At 45.5% G+C, this 22,025-nt stretch overlaps 1 protein-coding gene across 1 annotated transcript in view; it reads right to left on the reverse strand.

Annotated features, from left to right (window-relative positions):
* The window catches only part of BOC (BOC cell adhesion associated, oncogene regulated), a 93,830-nt gene that overhangs the window by 9,937 nt on the left and 61,868 nt on the right, over nucleotides 1-22,025 (reverse strand). Inside the window, exons 2-8 of the mRNA XM_075334871.1 lie at nucleotides 19,403-19,537; nucleotides 14,171-14,440; nucleotides 2,618-2,764; nucleotides 1,261-1,404; nucleotides 876-1,169; nucleotides 509-781; nucleotides 137-420 (exon numbers count right to left, since the gene is read on the reverse strand). Of these exons, the coding sequence (XP_075190986.1) occupies nucleotides 137-420; nucleotides 509-781; nucleotides 876-1,169; nucleotides 1,261-1,404; nucleotides 2,618-2,764; nucleotides 14,171-14,440; nucleotides 19,403-19,478 (1,488 nt within the window). The 5' untranslated portion in view covers nucleotides 19,479-19,537. The remainder of the gene's footprint in view (nucleotides 1-136; nucleotides 421-508; nucleotides 782-875; nucleotides 1,170-1,260; nucleotides 1,405-2,617; nucleotides 2,765-14,170; nucleotides 14,441-19,402; nucleotides 19,538-22,025) is intronic.

Below are 22,025 nucleotides of genomic sequence, written 5' to 3' on the forward strand. Positions count from 1 at the left end.
TGGTCCAAAGTTTATGATCCTCTAAAACCACCAATGGTTTTACAAAATTAAAGTCTTTCATTTGGAAAATTCAATCGCCCCTTGTATCCTCTAAGTATCGGATCAGGCAGCTGAATTCTATCCCCTTTGTAGTTACCTTGCGGTGTTTGATGGTATAGAACAGAATTGGGGCTCCACCATTATGTCGGGGCTTCCAGGTCAGTTCGTAAAAATCGGTCTTTGAGGTCCGAGGGGAGCTGAGGATGATCGGAGCCTCAGGCTGGAGGATGGTTGTTTTGTCAAGCAGACACGGCACAGGTAACCCTGGGGTCGGAGGTCTTGGTTTCAACTGAGCCTTTAGGAGCAGCTGTTTGTCATCCGGGATTGGAGGTGCCGATGGAGGAAGAGGGTCTCTCTCCGATGCCAGGTTTGGAAGAGCTCCTGAATATAAAACATAGCAAGGAGATCATGGCCTATGAAGACCCTTTACCAACCAATCAAATTTTAGGACCACACAAACATTTCTCACCTGCCCTTGAGGTCATTAGGAAAGTCAACGTCTGGGCGCTGCCAACCTCGTTCTCGGCTACGCACTGATATATGCCGTCATCCTCCGGTCCCACGCTGCTCACTCGTAGGACCCTCCTGGAAATCTTGTGCCTCGAGCTGGGTAAAAGCAGCATGGCATTCCTCAACCAAACCACCGAGGGCTGAGGATTGCCCCTCACATTGCACGTGAACTTAGCACTTTGACCCCATGTGACGATCTGCTGGGAGCTTTCCATGTCGACCTCTGGTGGTTCTAAAAGGAAAAGGAAAAGGTTACAGAACGTCATGAAATATCATGGAGTCCTTGGTCACAATCACCGAGGTCCACTGATCTTCTAGAAACTTACCAAAAACCTGTACGTTATAGAAGATGAAGGCTGATCCTCCATCCCCGATTCCGTTTGTGGCCGTACAGGTGTACGTCCCAGAATCCTCCTCGCTGGTGGCCTCTATAAGGAGGTTGGTGAGCAAGAAGCGCGTCTTGTTGTGACCAATGACATCGGCACCATCTTTCGCCCAGGACACTTTGGGCGGTGGCATGCCACCCGCTACGCACTCGAGAATGAGACTCTGTCCTTTGGTGACAATGATGGTTTGTGCCACCGGTGGGTAGATTATACGGGCGGCTTCTGCCGTGGATCCTAGAGGAAGACAATGATGGACATCAAGAACATTAGAAATGTGAGAACTTTTGGGTCTGGGATTTCTCATTGATTCATCATCTCCACTTACGTCGAACGCGAAGTCGTTCACTGGACACCGATGTCTTCACCTCCTGGGTCACCGGGTTGTATGCCGCACATTTGTACGTTCCCTCATCTTCCTGAGTTGCGTTCACAATTTGGAGGTTCCCCGAGGGCATGATTAGGTAATTATCTGTAGGCGCAAGGATGAAACAAGTCAACACAACATCCAAAACTGGGATACAGGATGGGTACCGAGCTCCTACTGACAGCCCAGGACCTGGCACCACCACTTTAATCCGATGTCCTATCAAGCACATGTGGAGCACACAGAGCACCAATAAGGGAATTGGAAACATAAGCCCCACCCACGAGAAGCCTCGTACTAATTATACAGAGCTGAGAGGGGCCCAATAACAGTGACCTTCTTGTCTTACAGGACATTATGGCCACAGCTCACTTCTGCCACTTGTTTATTGCCGTCTCTGATTGGACGCCATGCCGTCGTTATCATAAGGCGGAACTCCAGACACGGCCTTGTATATTATACAGTTTATAACGAGCCACGGTGCCACGTTTATGCCTTCCTATATACTGTTTTTCCGCGCCCCTGGATGGCGTCGGTCTGAAGTGACAGCAGGTAAGGATCACATTGTCTGCGCCGCCCGGGGGGGATTATTATTTAATTTTTATTTGACAACAGCAGCTTAACAAGAGCCGACACTCTGAGACCTGAGCCCGCCAGTCCGTGCCCTCCTAATCCTGGCATAGACTGCGGCGGGTTAACCTCTTAATGCTCAGTATACTGCAGGGAATGGTGTGTAATCCATCGCTCAATTATATCATTATTACAGGTGACCCCACAAGACGGGAGACAAAGCCGCATTATTCCCCTCTCACACCTTACAGGTGTGTCTGGAGGTGTAAGGGTTAAGGCTGAGCGGATCTGACAGCTCTCGGGTGCTGCAGGCGGAGCAGATCTCGGTGCAGCCTCGGGCGGCTCCGTCACCTGGAGACAAACGTTTCTCTTCTTCCAGTATTATGACTTTCAGATCAGTGAGGATTGTCAGGCCCGCAGCGAGTGCAGCTCCGGACATGTTCACCGCAGATGAGGTGTGTCCTACGCTCCGGGCCCGAAATGCGCTGAACTGACAGCGGCACAGAGCCAAGAGCCAGAAGAGAGGCCCAGAAGATGGTATCACACAGGAGAGGCCTAGATACATAGCTCAGCAGAGAATATCACACAGGAGAGGATTAGATACACAGTTCAGCAGATGGTATTACACAGGATAGGATTAGATACACAGCTCAGCAGACAGTATCACACAGGAGAGGATGAGGTGCACAGCTTTATAGATGGTATCAGGCATGGGAAACTTAGATGCATTAAGGTCTCCCTTTCCCACCTCTGGACGTCTCCAGCCACTCCTGCTTGACGCTGTATCGCACTTGCGCTTTGGGGTGACTCTCTGGCAGGTTGCAGGCGATGACCGCAGTGTTTCCTTCATCTACCTCAATGTCGTGTTGAGTGTCGAACTTAAAATCCTGCAGATCTGCAAAAATGAAAAGCGTCAGAATATGATAATGAATAAACACCATACTCTCTGCCCGAGAAGCTACAGGACAGCGCAGATAGAAGAGGCACCGAGAGCCCCGCGCCTCAGTGACGCCGTTACCATTTATACCAATATCCACTTATATCAAACTGTGAAATATCAATCTTCTCAGATTCACAATGTTCACAACAACTTCAAAACTTTTTTTTGTGAGGTTTTTTTTTTACACCAAGTTCACACGTAGTACAATTCACCACGTCTCTGCTCCTTCAACTCAGTGTCAGTCTGTACTGCAGGTCTGGATTTATATTCAACCATCAGGACATTCCGAATGAACAATGTTTTTGTAAAAAAAAAAAAAATATATCAAATAAATCTGGATATATTGACGATGTGCCATAAAATAAAACATGCTGTAGTTGAGATCTATGGGGGCTTTGGGAAGAGGCCTTGGCTAACAAGTGGTTAATCTTGTAAGGAGGGGTGAGGAGGGCCTCTGTTTCTGCAGAATGGAAAAATCGGGGTAAGCTGGCTCTGGTTACTGGCCCGGGCTTCATACTGGTACATTTGAGAAATCCATTAGGAACTGTTTTTCTTGCAATCTCTCGGCGCACATTCCAGGCTCGGGCCGATCCGCCAGCTCCCATCAATCACAGGCCTGTTCTCCAAGGCCCCTGTACACATCTCAGACACTCAGGGTTTTTTTTTTTTCTGTCATCATTGGCCGGGTCCCCAATTTAACAGTCTCCCCTTCCAGTCACATCCACCCCCTTTTTCACCCTCCCTAGAACTGGCAGCGGAGTTTCTCTTTTTTCTCCTTCCTGTGCCTGGATGGAAAGCAGGCGAGAAGCAAGGCCAACGAGCTCAAGCGAGAGACAAGCCAACGCTGCTGGCCAACATACGCTCCTCACATCCCCAGTGACTTCTCAGTTCTAGACGCACATTGCTCCGTGACCCGACACAAGTAAAAGAGACTTTCTGCTTTTAATTAAATGTTAAAAAAAATAAAAATTCCAGCAAAAAAATCAAAAGTTCTTTGTAAAGAAAAAGGGAGGAAGGGATGAAATAATCAGAAAATGCAACCGATTGTGCAAGAACTCGGGTTTATTAGAGGTTTTGATCAGTGCACGTCCTTAAGATACAGACAGACATTACTCCGGGAGATCAAGGCATCGACAGCCGCCCATCGAATGTAAACATTGGGATTGCGCTCCGAGTGGAATGTCGCTAAGCCGGTGTTTACTCGTCTGACAGCAGAACAGTGTCAATTGTAACAAACATATTACATCCTCCACTAAACAGAACATAGGACCAGAGCCCGGAGCAAAACCAGCAAAAACAAAGCAAGGACGTGAGAACTTGGCCCAGCTTTCAGTGGCGCTAAAGATCCGGGATCGGCTCTGGTCAAATCCTTAGTGTTTTAGTCCTTCAAAAAGTTGATGTAAGTGAAAATCCAAACAGTCACATCTTGTGTTTGGTTCTTCGTATGTGAAGTTCTCATGGTCTACATCTGTCTTTTTCAAGACCATCATCTTGATGAACTTGTACAAGTTTGATTTCCTCGTAAAACATCAAGTAAAACAATAAGTGTCTACCTAAAAAAGCTACTGGAGTCTCGGAAGGACAAGGATAAACTCTGAAGAACCATCTTAAAGAAACTTCATAACTTGGATATTGATATCGATAAAGAACATAGAAGAGGAAAATTATCAAGGATGAAGACAGAAAAACCATGTCAAAGGTCCTTCAGGACCTAGATATTATCATTGATTGAGAACATAGAAGAGAAAAATAACCAGGAATAAAACCAGAAGAACCATGTGAAAGGTTCTTCATGACCGATTATTTACATAGATGACCCTGTCAAAAACTTTCGATGAGGAAAGATGAAGACAAAAGAAATGTTTCAAATGTTCTTCATGATCTAGATATCGTCATCGATCAAGGACATAAAAGAGGAAAATAATTATGGATGAAACCAGAAGAACCATGTCAGAGGTTCTTGACCTAGATATTGTCATCGATCAAGGACATAGAGGAAAATAATCATGGATGAAACCAAAAGAACCATGTCAAATATCCTTCATGACCTAGATATATTCATTGATCGAGAACACAGAAGAGGAAAATAATCAAAGGATGAGACCAGAAAAACCACGTCAAAGGTTCTTCATGAACCAGATATCATCAACGATTGAGAACAAAGAAGAGGAAAATAGTCAAGGATGAAACTAGAAGAACCAAATCAGGTTCTTCATGACCAAGGTATTGACTTCATTGATCCAAGACGAAACTTTTCTAGAAGATTATAGACAATAGATAAAACAATCATCTTGATCCTTGACTAAATTGAGGCCGTCTGTCAGACTGAGGGTGACCAGATTATAAGACGACAAATATTCCAAGAAGAGTAGAAGGACAAAAGGAAGACAATAAGCCATAAGAAGATGGAATCTGAGAAACCATCCTTAGAGACCCAAACAGAAGGTTCTAGGAAAACTCATCTGGTCACCAGGAGTTGAATCGATGGTTCAGATAAGATTTCTTACTGTCATTAATTTTTGCCTTAAACTTTTCCTCCTCTGGATGGGTCTATATGGGGCTCGGAAGTTTTTGTAACTCAAGCCTTGAGGTTACTAAACATAGTTCAGCTGTGAACTGTCCGCTATAGATTTTGTGATGTGGTGTTATTCCTGGAATACGGAAAAGCCACAAATCACCCAAAACTCAACGGTCTACAACAGCGCCTCAAAGAAAAGATCAAAACTCAAAAACATTCAAAATCCAGAAAAAGAAAAAAAAAAAGAGAGAGAGAAAAAAGGTGATTAAATGAAGGGAAGGCGAGTAAAGGAAACTTAATTAAAGTTGACGAGAAATTCAGAACATGAAGCCAGTCTGAAAAAATAAAAAACAGCCAGGGGAATAATGTGTGTGCCTATGGTGTCAGCGCAGTCGTTTCCTGCCAATTGGATAGCACTTAAAGGAGAGTTACAGTAAGACTGTGTATTCTGGCAGGGGAAACTGTACTATTGGCCTTGATGGGCATTTTCCAGAGCAATAACTAAGGTTCTTTAGTTATGGAGGTGAAGCACTATGGCAGTTTTCTTCTGGTTTTTGGCAAAAGTTCCAAGTGTCAAATCATGGCCAATTTTACCAATTTTATCTCCGAAACATGGAATTTTCCATAGAAAATTAACAGATTTAGTTTTTTTGTTTTCTATATTTCCGGAGCTAAAATTGTTTTTCAAAATCACTCGTATATCGAAAAGCACTTAGATTTGGAGAAAGGTCCATCAAGTCCAAATTATGGTATGTATTTTTTCCAAGTATGAAACTATGTAGCCATCACAAGTCTAAAAATAAAATAATGTAATTTTTAGAACAATATTAAATAAAAAATACAAACCCCGATATGCAAACATTCAGCTCAACGAGCAAGAAATTGACGTAAATTGAGAGAGAAGAGTTTAATCCAGGCATTTAGGGAAAAATAAAAGCCCCTTTTCAGAGCAATCAGACTTCACCTTTAATCATCGAGAAGGAATGTAACTTTCTGACTTTCCAATCAAGCAAATAAAAAATAAAAGCTCCAACTTCTCATTTTTCTCTCCTAATTTTTTTTTTATTTCTCTGCTCAGGGAGGAAAACAAACCCAGATGAAGCTCCGAACACATGAAAAGGAAAAATGTGCAAGAAAAAAAAAAAAATATTCTGGGTATTTGGCTTCTCTTAGTGACTGGTATTAACGAAAACCTCAGCAATGTTCTCCAGAAGGTGGAGAGAAAAAGAAGCTGCATCTGTGATCTACTACAGAAGACAAACACGCGGCATCTTCAATACGAGGGGTGGGGGGGCTGAAGGATCCTTAAATAGAGAGTCTTACATCAGCTCCATCCACAGATGTTCTCAGAAAACCAAAGTGTCTTCAACATGTCCTATAGGGATCACACCGTGGTCATCACAGGTTCCTACTCTGGGAGCCATTTGGTCAACTGTTTGTTTAGCCGGCAACCACAATCTGGTGGAGGTTGAAAGATCCTTAAATAGAGCTCATTCCATCAGCCCCATGCAGAGATGTAATCAGAAAACCAAAGTGTCTTCAACATGTCCTACAGGGATCACACCGTGGTCATCACAGGTTCCTACTCTGGGAGCCATTTGGTCAACTGTTTGTTTAGCCGGCAACCACAATCTGGTGGAGGTTGAAAGATCCTTAAATAGAGTTCATTCCATCAGCCCCATGCAGAGATGTTATCAGAAAACCAAAGTGTCTTCAACATGTCCTACAGGGATCAATCACACCGTGGTCATCGCAGGGTCCTACTCTCGGATCCATTTGGCCAACTGTTTGTTTAGCCAGCAACCACAATCTCAAATTTTATCTATGGCGGCTGACAACAACTACAAAAAGTTTTGGTTTTTTTTTTCCCCCAAACAGTTTACCAGTATAGAATCATTTCCACAATCTCAAATAAAGTCCACAAATGGTCAATAAACACCAAAAACCTCAAACAGATATTGATCAGATTTTGGTTTCTGAAAGTCAAAAACTTTCAAAAACATCTAAAGATAACCAAAATTCTGTAGATTTCAGAAGTAAATTTTGGACCCCCTCGAAAGCCAGTAGGAAAAACACAAAGTCAGATGTCCGTGGTTCGGAAATGGTCTGTTTCAAGAAACCATCAGAAGAGGACACACGGGAGTTGGAATGATGGAAATTAGCCAAAAATCATTCAGAATATCACAGGTCCAGATTCACAGACCCTGTATTTTTGAACTGTACAAATCCCTGAACAATGTGACCAACGTGTTGGCAACGTTTTTGGATTTGTCATGCTAGATACTGGGAAGTACAAAGTGGACGATTAAAGGGAAACCCTGTGTCTAGGGAAGGGGATGATCGTGACCCCTGATTGAGTCTACTGCTGGTCCCCAAGGTCCCTCACCACCCTAGATAGGTTGCGAACCCATGCGCTGACCCTAGGTATCCGTACTGTTAGGTCCTGGGTCCTGGGTTCCCGCACCACGCCAAATAGGTTCCACACCTATGTGCCAAGCCAGATACCTGACCCTAGGTATCCCTAGGGCTGGCCCTTAAATAGGGAATGTATGGGATGAGCTCTTTTTCAACCCCACTAAACACTATAGAAGACACAAGGAGGACACACAGGGGGAAAAAGTGTGAACTACTTATCCACACATGAGACAGTGGCAGCAAGAGGTCCCCCTGGGGTCTCCAGGGGGACCTCTTGCTGCCACTCATTGGCTGTGTGTGCTTTATGGGTATGCTTCCATTCAGGGTCTGCGCCCATTGTTTTTTACTCCATGCCTGATTCAGGCACAATGTGATTGCCACCTTGTTTTGCTATGCAAATGTATTTTTCATGCCTATTATAGCATTATTGTCTGTGCTTTTATGGGTTATATGTGATGTTGATGCTGTGTTGGATCATTGTATTTATTATTTATGACTTTTTCCTCACTAGCACTGATTACATTTCTCATTTATGATTTTTCCCATGAGCACTCATGTTTCATCTTTTGCATATGCAATATGATATTTTTGGGTATTGTGCTGATGGCCTTGATTATTCCCGATGCATGATTTAATGGGGGGCACGTAATTTGTGCTTATGACAATTTTCCCCATTTTTCATTGCATCTGGCTGCAATTATACGTGCATATTGGTCACATATATACAATTGTGTTGCCATCCCAACAGTCACTCATGTTTATTTAATATTCATCATCCCATGGTGGCCCATTGACACCATATTGTATGTTTTAACATCATCCATACAATTTTTTGTCTCATACATGCCTTTGATGTTGCCGCCTATCCTCCATTGTGCCAGTCCTGTGTTTCAATAAATTTGTTTATTTTGCAATACACTCTGTTTGTTCTCCTTGTTCTTATATGTTTAGAGTGTGCCATGTAGGAAGGTGTATCATGCTGTCCTTTCCCTACTCATATTGCGTGGCTTTTTGCCTTCTACTATACCAATGAATACTGACAGCAGGAACAATGGGAAGTCAGGGAGCATTGTGCACAGTCAGACACTATGACCTTCTATGGCCAGAAACCACATGACCGTGTCACCCATGACAGGATTGCTTCCTATTAATGTTTTTGAGGATCCATCCAGTCATGAAGTCTAAATTACCTTGTCTACCTCGCTATGACCAGTCCCATCATGCGGTAGAGCAGACTTCTCATTCACGACCTTACCGGCTCCCATACAGTACACTTACCTATGGCAGCCATTTTTTCTACAGACTGGTTCAACTTTTTTTTAAGCTTCTAGAAAGTTACAGAATTCATCTTCTGAGTTTCCCTATATTTATATTCTAACATCATCGGTGGAATTTTTCCAGGCAGGAAGAAGAAGATGTAGCGTGATTACGACTCCAAGAAGACCAATCAATAGAGCCACTTATTGGGGAATTACGGGGTCGGGCCAGGAAATGACTTTAATGAGAGGATCATTAACATGAACCTGTTCTGCTCATTACACGACGAGGCCTCAATGTACAGAATGTTTTTGCATTTTTTTTTGCTCCTAATGATAATCTCTCGCTGCCTCAAACCATCTGATTAAGGCAATTATCCTCCTCCCTCGTCTCCCACCTTCCCAAAATAAGGAGTCGAGAACAAACTTGGCTTTTGAGCATTCAGAGATTTTTGGATGGAGAAGGCTGGAAAATCATAAAAAAAATATCAAATAAAAAAAAAAAAAAATTTGCATAAAAATTGGCAGCCAGACGCCGTCGAGTTGACACCACTTCTTAAAATGATTTCCAATGTTTAAAGCTAATGGAATTTTTTACACTTGCACCTAAATTTTAGGAAAATAAAATGGATTAATCCTTTAAGACAGGGTGGACCCAGCCGAAGAGTTAACTCCTCGTGTCCTAGAGGAGCGAAGAGTCGTGAAGTGGCAGAGTCCGAATTACAGAAGATGAGAAGAAAAGAAGAGCACAAAAGAAAATCGATACAAAATATTTGTAAATATTCGAGGTCGGATTCTGAAGGTTCCATAATCTACAGATAAGAAGGAGAAGATTCTGGGATCTCATGTCCTGAGCGTCTCCCTGTAACAGCCGATCTGGAAAGATATTAAAGAGAAACAAAAGAGAATCCGCGACTCCATGAGCCGGAAATGAAAAGACGTCTGAGCGGACAAAAATGTAGAAACTAATCTTCAGCCGCTGCCGAGAATCTGCTCCGCATTAATAAGAGACAAAGCGAAAGAAAAGCGAGAAACCTACAACAGACGTCCCCAGTGTCATCATCCTGTACCCCCAGCGTCACTATCCTCTACCCCCTGCGTCACTATCCTCTACCCCCTGCGTCACTATCCTCTACCCCCTGCGTCACTATCCTCTACCCCCTGCGTCACTATCCTCTACCCCCTGCGTCACTATCCTCTATCCCCAGCGTCACTATCCTCTACCCCCAGCGTCACTATCCTCTACCCCCAGCGTCACTATCCTCTAACCCCAGCGTCACTATCCTCTACCACCAGCGTCACTATCCTCTACCACCAGCGTCACTATCCTCTACCCCCAGCGTCACTATCCTCTACCCCCAGCGTCACTATCCTCTACCCCCAGCGTCACTATCCTCTACCCCCAGCGTCACTATCCTCTACCCCCAGCGTCACTATCCTCTACCCCCAGCGTCACTATCCTCTACCCCCAGCGTCACTATCCTCTACCCCCAGCGTCACTATCCTCTACCCCCAGCGTCACTATCCTCTACCCCCAGCGTCAACTATCCTCTACCACCAGCGTCAACTATCCTCTACCACCAGCGTCAACTATCCTCTACCACCAGCGTCACTATCCTCTACCCCCAGCGTCACTATCCTCTACCCCCAGCGTCACTATCCTCTACCCCCAGTGTCTTTATCCTGCACCCCGAGTTTTGTTTTGTCCCTGTTTCTCCCAATATTTCCTCTCTCTCTTTCCTGGCTTCCATCTTTCTTCGTCCAGCCCGCAGCGTTGATACATTTATCAGTGTCCAGATCGGAAGAAAGGAATTTCTCTAAGAAAGTCGATGATGCGGGACGTCGGGGGGGCCGCACATCGTGCGCCGTACAGGGAGAAATCCTTTCATTGCTGGGTCTTACATTCTTGCCTCGATATTACAGAGTATAAATAAGTGAAAATTGGAATTTTTCTACTGAGATTTACTAATCTAAACAGAGAATGATAGTGAGATAAGCCCAAGAGCAGAAAGAGGTACAGACCACCACCCCAGAGAGCTGCACAGACCCCCTGTTTCAGTGGCACCCCCGGAGCCTCTATAAGTGAGTGCCCATTGTCCGCTTTGGCCCATCCCACCATGGTTTAGTCTTGACTACCTGCCTCTGTCATTGTAATAGATATTATTGCAAAAACATGCTCAAAATCAAAACGTTCTTTCATTTAAAACAAATTAATTTATGTTAAAAGCGTCATGCTCAGAAACTCCGGGACTAATCGGGACCAGAAGTCGAAGGTTTCCTATTTAACATGTACATATTTTATTCACATCTGAACCCCTCGGAGCGCGGGATGTTACCCCATCGCTGTTCTGCATTCCAAGACGCCAGGAAGAAAGTCACTGGAACTGCTATTTACATTGGACTATACCTTAAGCAAATTCATCTCAATTATAGGCCCTGGAGACCGACCTCCGAAAACCTGATCGGTATGGAGGCTGATGGGCCTTGCTCTGGGAAGAATGGTTCTTTGTGTTTCCTTCAGACTCAATCTCTTCTGTGGCAGCATTTTTGCCATGCACACAGCAAAGAAAAACAGAGCTTGCAAGTCATTATGAAAAAGGGGACCGCCATGGGGACGTACACAATGCAAGGAGCAATCATCAAGCTTGTGGTCATGGACCATTTCTTTTACCTTACAGGGGCTCTCTGTATGAAGATAACTGTAAGAGTGAATGTTTTAGGAAGGTGGGAAAGTGGAGTCAATTCATTATGAAGGGACCACCATGAGAACGTACACAATGCAAGGAGCAACCATCAAGGTTGTGGTCATTGACCATTTCTTCTACCTTACAAGGGGCTCGCTGTATGAATCTGTAAAAATCAATGTTTTAGGAAGGGCGGAAAGGGGAATCAAGTTATTTAAAGAGGTCCTATAGTATCAGCAAACTTCTAGCATGTCACAAAAGTTATTAATAACAAGCAATACCAAATCAGGGTACCTTGTGCTCAAGAAATCAAAATCTTACAGACTCACAAACTACAACAATGTCACGTAAATCAATATTCCAATTCTTAAAGTGATACATTCATAGTTGTTTAATCACCATAAAACATAGTGAACTTATGGTAATGGATGAGTTAACTGAAATAGGCCTCCATTCCTGTGTAATCATATCTCTCATTAAAACTATGTCCCCCTCACCCGTCCTCTGCATGCTCATTTATCAACTCTCAAGCAAAAACACTACCCCTATTCTGCTCAGGAATGTGTTTTGAGAAACTCTATCCCACTCTCCTAGCCTGGGCCAAGTCCCAAAACTCTCAGGGATTAATGACAGAGGGGGCTCTCAACCCCCCCACCCCTATGTACTTCCATCTCAAGGGGATATAGTTCTCGGCATGTTCACCTGCATACAGCATTGTTACTGATCCTGAGCTCTGGGGAAGGGTCTCGCAGCTGCAATCCATGAAATTGTCAAAACTCAATCACCTTTGTCTAACCCATTCCCTGCCGGAGGGAAAAACCACAAACTGATCTGCATTCCAAGGAAGTTCTGACGTCAAAACACTCTTCAAGCCGGCTCCTGACCCCCTGTTCCCTTAATATGTTCCTTACATCTGTGTGATGTTTAATAATGACTGAAGGATTAAAATATAAAAATGTGTACATTAGGTCTGTAAGATTATCCCATACTGGCCTACATCTGAAGTGGAGGGTATTGGAAAATATTACTTTTGTGCACTAACACTATCGGAATTTGGCGAGGATAGTTCCTTGTAGGATTGTCTTGATGATATGTGAAACACAAAAGTCCTTAGTGTCCTTGCACTCCGTTCTGTCCACAGGAATGGTAATGGGGGCAAACAACATCCCTTATACATTATTATGGTCTGCACCTCTAGTTATAACTTAAGTCACTATAGGAGGCTATACAGAGAATCATTGATCAAGCACTTTCTTCTGTACACAACAATGATTATTGGGTCAAATCTCACTTCTTGATTTCAAATCCCACCGATTATTCACATAGGTGCCTAGTGTTCTTGCATTCAGTAGAGTCCAGGTCATCCATTACGTTCCTCGCACAGTGAATAAAAATGGGGTCAAACTTCACCTGTTCATTATTATAGATATTTGATTGTTCCTTTTCATCTGGCTTAGATATCATGATTTGTGACTATAGAGTGCACCACTGGCCATGCAAAAAAATCTTTATAAAAGGGGATAGTAATGGGGTCAAACTTCACCCCTTGTTGACTATTATAGATTGCTGATTGTTCCTCTACATCTAGCTTAGATATCATGATTTGTGACTATAGAGAGCACCACTGGCCATGTAAAAAAAATCATTATAAAAGGGGGATAGTAATGGGGTCAAACTTTACCCCTTGTTGATTATTATAGATTGCTGATTGGTCCTCTACATCTAGCTTAGAATCATGATTTGTGACTATAGAGAGCACCACTGGCCATGTAAAAAAATCATTATAAGGGGGAAAGTAATAGGGTTAAACTTTACCCCTTGTTAATTATTATAGATTGTTGTTTGTTCCTTTACCTCTGGCTTAGATATCATGATTTGTGACTATAGAGAGCACCACTGGCCATGCAAAAATATTTATAAAAGAGATGGTAATGGGATCAAACTTCACACCTTGTTGATTATTATAGATTGCTGTTTATTTCTCTACATCTGGCTTAGATATCGTGATTTGTGGCTATAGAGAGCACCACTGGCCATACAAAAAATGATTTATAAAAGGGATAGTAATTGGGTCAAACTTCACCCCTTGTTCATTATTATGGATTGCTGATTATTCCTCTAAATCTGGATATCATGAGTTGTGGCTATAGAGAGCACCACTGGCCATGGGAAAAAAAAATCATTATAAAGGGGATAGTAATGGGGTCAAACTTCACCCTTTTTTCATTATTATAGATTGTTTGTTCCTTTACCTTTGGTGCAGAGGTGCCCTGACTGTATGTGACAATACAAAGCATTATCAGAAAAAATAGTTGTGGGCTCACTGTATATGTTTTGAGACAAAGGAGGTAAGGGGCTGAGTATGATCCCATTACTAATTATATCTATGTTTTTTCCCACTGAAATGCAGTTAAATACGATATCAGGATTTAACACTTTCACATTCCATATTACTGTCAGTCATTATGTAAGTGACATTTATACTCACTTGCTAGGGTGACAATTGCTGGAACGCTGGCCATGGCTCCAGCTGGGGTGCGAGCAATGCACTGGTACCTCCCAGCAGTGTCATTATTCAGCCCGGTTATCACCAAAGTTCCTCCTGAAATCAAAATCCCTGGGAATTCTCCAAGTTCTTCTCCATTCAACCTCCACGATATGGTTGCACTGGCTGGCTCCACCACACAGCTAAGAGTTACTGATCCACCATATTTCTGGAACGTAGACACCGGCTGGACCACGAATTGTGGGACTTGGACTAAAAAAGAAATTAAAAAAATATATATGAATTAATGGTAATTATGGTGAATTTTTCAGAATTTTCTTCTACCATTTCTACTCTTTCTGAGCCTTTATCATGGCACCAGTGTTTGTATCCATGAAGTAGCAGATAGGAGTATTATTTAAGAATTATATGGCATTATTAATTCTGGTCACTGTGATGAGAATATCTATTCCTCTAATGTTTTACCCTATAAATGCACAGCCAGCTCTTTTCCTCTGGCAAAGGATGGGGCATGTTGAAATAAAGCATGCCCAATCTCTGTCCCCCATGACCCATGTGCTGATGGGCTATATAGACAGGCACTGCTGCGTCTATAAGTGTACAGGGCAATATGCAATTAACCACAGCATTGCCATTACAGTTAATCCTTGGCATCAGTGATATCCTCTGCACGTCGCCTGTATTTAGCGCACTCTGACCCTAGGACGTCACCACTCGCAACCGGCGCAGCACAGGACTGAGACGCCTTTGTCCACAAGACTCCATCTCCTATCCTCTTAAACCCACAATGTCTTCCATATGTGATGGAGATGACTCCTGTTACCGGCTCATCTCCGCCATCTCCCGGGGATGATATAACCTTCACACGATGACATCATGTCTGCTGTGTCAGTGACATCACATTCAGGAGCGAGCGCGCCCAGCAATTATCATTATTGCTTTGCCTAATGCAAAACAGTCAACAAGAAGTCATCCTCTTTTTGTGAGATCTCTGTTTGCTGTCAGTGAACGGGACAATTCCTAGTCACTAATCTTGTGCAGACCTCATTCTTCTCACAGTCTGAGCTGAATAGATACATCTAAATGCAACATACGCATGAGCTGGCAATTTGCTACAATGTATCAGTGCAGGTAAACATTCTAACCCTGAAGTGGAACCTGTTTAGGATTGGCTGCACTGGATACAAGTGTAACAAACTCTCAGCTGTGAGAAGGGCACATCTAAGGCATGAAGCCCCCTCAATTTTGATACCCAGCCAATATAAAGCCAGACAGCTGGGGCTGGTATTCTCAGGCTGGAGGGACCCATGGTTATTGGGCGCCCCCAGCCTAAAATTAGCATCCAGCAGTAGCTCAGGATTGTTGCACCCATTAGATGCGACAATCCCACCACTTTACCTGTCTCTTACCGAATGCCCTGGTGTGGTGGCAAATGAGGTAATAAGGGTTTAATGGAAGCTCACAGCTGCCACTAAGCCCTAGATTAGTAATGGAAGACATCCATGAGATCTTCAGCCTCTTTCACCCCTTTATTAACCCCCAAAACACCCAGGTCCGAGGTAATCCACCCAAAGTCCCATGACTATTTCAGCTCTGCTACATCTGAATTCACGAGCGACCACAGAACATGACCGCTCACTGTGAGGTTCAGGCAGAGGCTGAGTGAGCAGCGCGATCAGTGGTGACGTCACTCAGGTTAGCCAAGGCCACAGCTGGAGGTTCCCACGGCCCTCTACCTGTGACCTCATGGGACCTCAATGAACTCAGATGAGGTCACTGAAGTCACCTGAGGTCAAGTTACTGTGGTCACAGGTGGAGGGCCGTGGGAATCTCCAGCTGTGGCTAACCTGAGTAACATCTTCGCTGATCACTGCTTAGTCTCTGCCTGAAGTCCACAATGGGCAGTCATGTGCCATGATTGCGCGCTGTCACTTTAGATGTAGCAAAGCTGGAATCGTCATGGGACCTCATGTGGATTACGTCGGACTTGCAGCGTTGTCTTGGGGGGTTATTAAAGTGGTGAAAGAGGGTGGGGTTTTTGAATTGTATTTCAAATAAAGGGTTTCTCTGTGTTTGTGTTTATTTGTTTTCTCTTACTGATTAGTAATGGGGGGGGGGTTCATATACACCTCCCATTACTAATCTAAGGCTTAGTGGCAGCTGTGAGCTGCCATTAACCCTTTATTACCCCGATTGCCATCACACAAGGGCAATCGGGAAGAGCCGGATAAAGTGCCGGGACTGTCACATCTAATGGGTGCGGCAATCCTGGGCAGCTGCAGGCTATTTTTTTTTAAGGCTGGGGGGCCCAATATATATATATAGACATAGCCTAACACTGCACCGTGTAGGCATAGCCTAATACTGCAGCGTGTGGGCATAGCCTAATACTGCAGCGTGCGGGCATATCCCAATACTGCAGCGTGCGGGCATATCCCAATACTGCAGCGTGCGGGCATATCCCAATACTGCAGCGTGCGGGCATATCCCAATACTGCAGCGTGCGGGCATATCCCAATACTGCAGCGTGCGGACATATCCCGATACTGCAGCGTGCGGACATATCCCAATACTGCAGCGTGCGGACATATCCCGATACTGCAGCGTGCGGACATATCCCGATACTGCAGTGTGCGGACATATCCCGATACTGCAGCGTGCGGACATATCCCAATACTGCAGCGTGCGGACATATCCCAATACTGCAGCGTGCGGACATATCCCAATACTGCAGCGTGCGGACATATCCCAATACTGCAGCGTGCGGACATATCCCAATACTGCAGCGTGCGGACATATCCCAATACTGCAGCGTGCGGACATATCCCAATACTGCAGCGTGCGGACATATCCCAATACTGCAGCGTGCGGACATATCCCAATACTGCAGCGTGCGGACATATCCCAATACTGCAGAGTGCGGACATATCCCAATACTGCAGCGTGCGGACATATCCCAATACTGCAGCGTGCGGACCTAATACTGCAGCATGCGGACCTAATACTGCAGCGTGCGGACCTAATACTGCAGCGTGCGGACCTAACACTGCAGCGTGCGGACCTAACACTGCAGCGTGCGGACCTAATACTGCAGCGTGCGGACCTAATACTGCAGCGTGCGGACGTAATACTGCAGCGTGCGGACCTAATACTGCAGCGTGCGGACCTAATACTGCAGCGTGCGGACCTAATACTGCAGCGTGCGGACGTAATACTGCAGCGTGCGGACCTAATACTGCAGCGTGCGGACATAGCCTAATACTGCAGCGTGCGGACATAGCCTAATACTGCAGCGTCTGGACATAGCCTAATAATGCAGCACGCGGACATAGCCAATACTGCAGCACGCGGACATAGCCCAATACTGCAGCACGCGGACATAGCCCAATACTGCAGCGTGCGGACATGGCCTAATACTGCAGCGTGCAGACACAGCCTAATACTGCAGCGTGCGGACATAGCCTAATACTGCAGCGTGCGGACCTAATACTGCAGCGTGCGGACCTAATACTGCAGCGTGCGGACATAGACTAATACTGCAGCGTGCGGACATAGACTAATACTACAGCGTGCGGACATAGACTAATACTGCAGCATGCGGACATAGACTAATACTGCAGCATGCGGACATAGCCTAATACTGCAGCGTGCGGACATAGCCTAATACTGCAGCGTGCGGACACAGCCTAATACTGCAGCATACGGACACAGCCTAATACTGCAGCATGCGGACATAGCCTAATACTGCAGCGTGCGGACATAGCCTAATACTGCAGCGTATAGACATAGACTAATACTGCAGCGTGCGGACACAGCCTAATACTGCAGCGTGCGGACACAGCCTAATACTGCAGCGTGCGGACATAGCCTAATACTGCAGCGTGCGGACATAGCCTAATACTGCAGCGTGCGGACCTAATACTGCAGCGTGCGGACATAGCCTAATACTGCAGCGTGCGGACACAGCCTAATACTGCAGCATGCGGACACAGCCTAATACTGCAGCATGCGGACATAGCCTAATACTGCAGCGTGCGGACATAGCCTAATACTGCAGCGTGCGGACATAGCCTAATACTGCAGCGTGCGGACATAGCCTAATACTGCAGCGTGCGGACATAGCCTAATACTGCAGCGTGCGGACCTAATACTGCAGCGTGCGGATATAGCCTAATACTGCAGCGTGCGGACACAGCCTAATACTGCAGCGTGCGGACATAGCCTAATACTGCAGCGTGCGGACATAGCCTAACACTGCAGCGTGCGGACATAGCCTAATACTGCAGCGTGCGGACATAGCCTAATACTGCAGCGTGCGGACATAGCCTAATACTGCAGCGTGTGGACATAGCCTAATACTGCAGCGTGCAGACATAGACTAATACTGCAGCGTGCAGACATAGCCTAATACTGCAGCGTGCGGACACAGCCTAATACTGCAGCGTGCGGACATAGCCTAATACTGCAGCGTGCGGACATAGCCTAATACTGCAGCGTGCGGACATAGCCTAATACTGCAGCGTGCGGACATAGCCTAATACTGCAGCGTGCGGACCTAATACTGCAGTGTGCAGACATAGCCTAATACTGCTCTTCTCACATCCTGGATATGGACAGTTGTGGCACAAATCTCTTCTGTACTGACAGTTTGCTACAATGTATCAGTGCAGGTAAACATTCTAACCCTGATTAGGATTGTGCAGACTGGATGCAACTGGAGCAAACCCTCAGCTCTGAGAAGCGGCTGGTTTGGAGGAGTTTTTAGCACAATGGGAATTTTTATTCACTGACAGCAAGCAGACGTATTGAGAATTTTAATAAATGTAGGCACAGGGTGTATTAGACACCGCAGAGCGTCCCAATATTTCTTGTTCTGATGTTCGCCGGCCGCGTCCTCTGATCAGGAGAGTACGTGACAGGTAACGCATCAGCGGCAAGCGAGGTAGTCACATCGATCCAACAACAACAGTGGCAGCCATCGCCTGGCACGCGTCCCGCTATTACTCATCCCATGCTTTGTGGCATCAATATCCCATCTTATGTGTGTGTAGAGTGTAAGCTCCCAGGTCCGGTATATGAAAGGCACAAAAGTTCCTCAAGTGGCAGGCCTCAAAAGTCAAAGATGGGATTTCAGGAGGTGTGAAGTATTAGGACTACGGCCATTCAGGTACAGCAGTGACCGCACAGAAGCCCCGTACAGCGAAGGCGACTTACCCGGCTGGTCCTGGCAGCAAACCGCGGAGAGGAGACAGCAGCAGATGGCGGTGACCGCAGAGATCCGGAGTATCATCCTGGGGACCCGGGGCACATTCACGGCGCTCCCCGACCCTGCACCTCAGCCGCTAGCACCTATGGAGACAACACAGACAGTCAATACACAGCGAGGAGGGAGCGTATAGGATCAATAACAGTCTTCACAAGGACGAGCGGGTACGGTCAGGAGGTGCAGATCCAGCAGGAAGAACACAAGCAACGATCGGAGAAGAAAAAGTGTCCGGCCCTGCTGGCTCCACCCGCGAGGAATAGGTCTCCACCTATGGTAATAGTGTGACCGCTCTACAGTACAGAGCTCTATAGTGTGACCGCTCTACAGTACAGAGCTCTATAGTGTGACCGCTCTACAGTACAGAGCTCTATAGTGTGACCTCTCTACAGTACAGAGCTCTATAGTGTGACCACTCTACAGTACAGAGCTCTATAGTGTGACCGCTCTACAGTACAGAGCTCTATAGTGTGACCTCTCTACAGTACAGAGCTCTATAGTGTGACCTCTCTACAGTACAGGGCTCTATAGTGTCACCTCTCTACAGTACAGAGCTCTATAGTGTGACCGCTCTACAGTACAGATCTCTATAGTGTGACCGCTCTACAGTACACAGCTCTATAGTGTGACCTCTCTACAGTACAGAGCTCTATAGTGTGACCTCTCTACAGTACAGAGCTCTATAGTGTGACCGCTCTACAGTACAGAGCTCTATAGTGTGACCTCTCTACAGTACAGAGCTCTATAGTGTGACCTCTCTACAGTACAGGGCTCTATAGTGTGACCGCTCTACAGTACAGAGCTCTATAGTGTGACCTCTCTACACTACAGAGCTCTATAGTGTGACCTCTCTACAGTACAGAGCTCTATAGTGTGACCGCTCTACAGTACAGAGCTCTATAGTGTGACCTCTCTACAGTACAGAGCTCTATAGTGTGACCTCTCTACAGTACAGAGCTCTATAGTGTGACCTCTCTACAGTACAGAGCTCTATAGTGTGACCGCTCTACAGTACAGAGCTCTATAGTGTGACCGCTCTACAGTACAGAGCTCTATAGTGTGACCGCTCTACAGTACAGATCTCTATAGTGTGACCGCTCTACAGTACAGAGCTCTATAGTGTGACCACTCTACAGTACAGAGCTCTATAGTGTGACCTCTCTACAGTACAGAGCTCTATAGTGTGACCGCTCTACAGTACAGGGCTCTATAGTGTGACCGCTCTACAGTACAGGGCTCTATAGTGTGACCGCTCTACAGTACAGAGCTCTATAGTGTGACCGCTCTACAGTACAGGGCTCTATAGTGTGACCGCTCTACAGTACAGGGCTCTATAGTGTGACCGCTCTACAGTACAGAGCTCTATAGTGTGACCTCTCTACAGTACAGAGCTCTATAGTGTGACCGCTCTACAGTACAGAGCTCTATAGTGTGACCGCTCTACAGTACAGAGCTCTATAGTGTGACCTCTCTACAGTACAGAGCTCTATAGTGTGACCTCTCTACAGTACAGAGCTCTATAGTGTGACCGCTCTACAGTACAGGGCTCTATAGTGTGACCTCTCTACAGTACAGATCTCTATAGTGTGACCGCTCTACAGTACAGATCTCTATAGTGTGACCTCTCTACAGTACAGGGCTCTATAGTGTGACCTCTCTACAGTACAGACCTCTATAGTGTGACCGCTCTACAGTACAGGGCTCTATAGTGTGACCTCTCTACAGTACAGAGCTCTATAGTGTGACCGCTCTACAGCACAGAGCTCTATAGTGTGACCTCTCTACAGTACAGAGCTCTATAGTGTGACCTCTCTACAGTACAGAGCTCTATAGTGTGACCGCTCTACAGTACAGAGCTCTATAGTGTGACCTCTCTACAGTACAGAGCTCTATAGTGTGACCGCTCTACAGCACAGAGCTCTATAGTGTGACCGCTCTACAGTACAGAGCTCTATAGTGTGACCTCTCTACAGTACAGAGCTCTATAGTGTGACCGCTCTACAGTACAGTGCTCTATAGTGTGACCTCTCTACAGTACAGAGCTCTATAGTGTGACCTCTCTACAGTACAGAGCTCTATAGTGTGACCTCTCTACAGTACAGAGCTCTATAGTGTGACCTCTCTACAGTACAGGGCTCTATAGTGTGACCTCTCTACAGTACAGAGCTCTATAGTGTGACCTCTCTACAGTACAGAGCTCTATAGTGTGACCTCTCTACAGTACAGAGCTCTATAGTGTGACCGCTCTACAGTACAGAACTCTATAGTGTGACCTCTCTACAGTACAGAGCTCTATAGTGTGACCTCTCTACAGTACAGAGCTCTATAGTGTGACCTCTCTACAGTACAGAGCTCTATAGTGTGACCGCTCTACAGTACAGAGCTCTATAGTGTGACCTCTCTACAGTACAGAGCTCTATAGTGTGACCTCTCTACAGTACAGAGCTCTATAGTGTGACCGCTCTACAGTACAGAGCTCTATAGTGTGACCTCTCTACAGTACAGAGCTCTATAGTGTGACCTCTCTACAGTACAGAGCTCTATAGTGTGACCGCTCTACAGTACAGAGCTCTA

Source organism: Anomaloglossus baeobatrachus, chromosome 2, assembly GCF_048569485.1.
Source record: "Anomaloglossus baeobatrachus isolate aAnoBae1 chromosome 2, aAnoBae1.hap1, whole genome shotgun sequence".
Classification (NCBI taxonomy): domain Eukaryota; kingdom Metazoa; phylum Chordata; class Amphibia; order Anura; family Aromobatidae; genus Anomaloglossus; species Anomaloglossus baeobatrachus.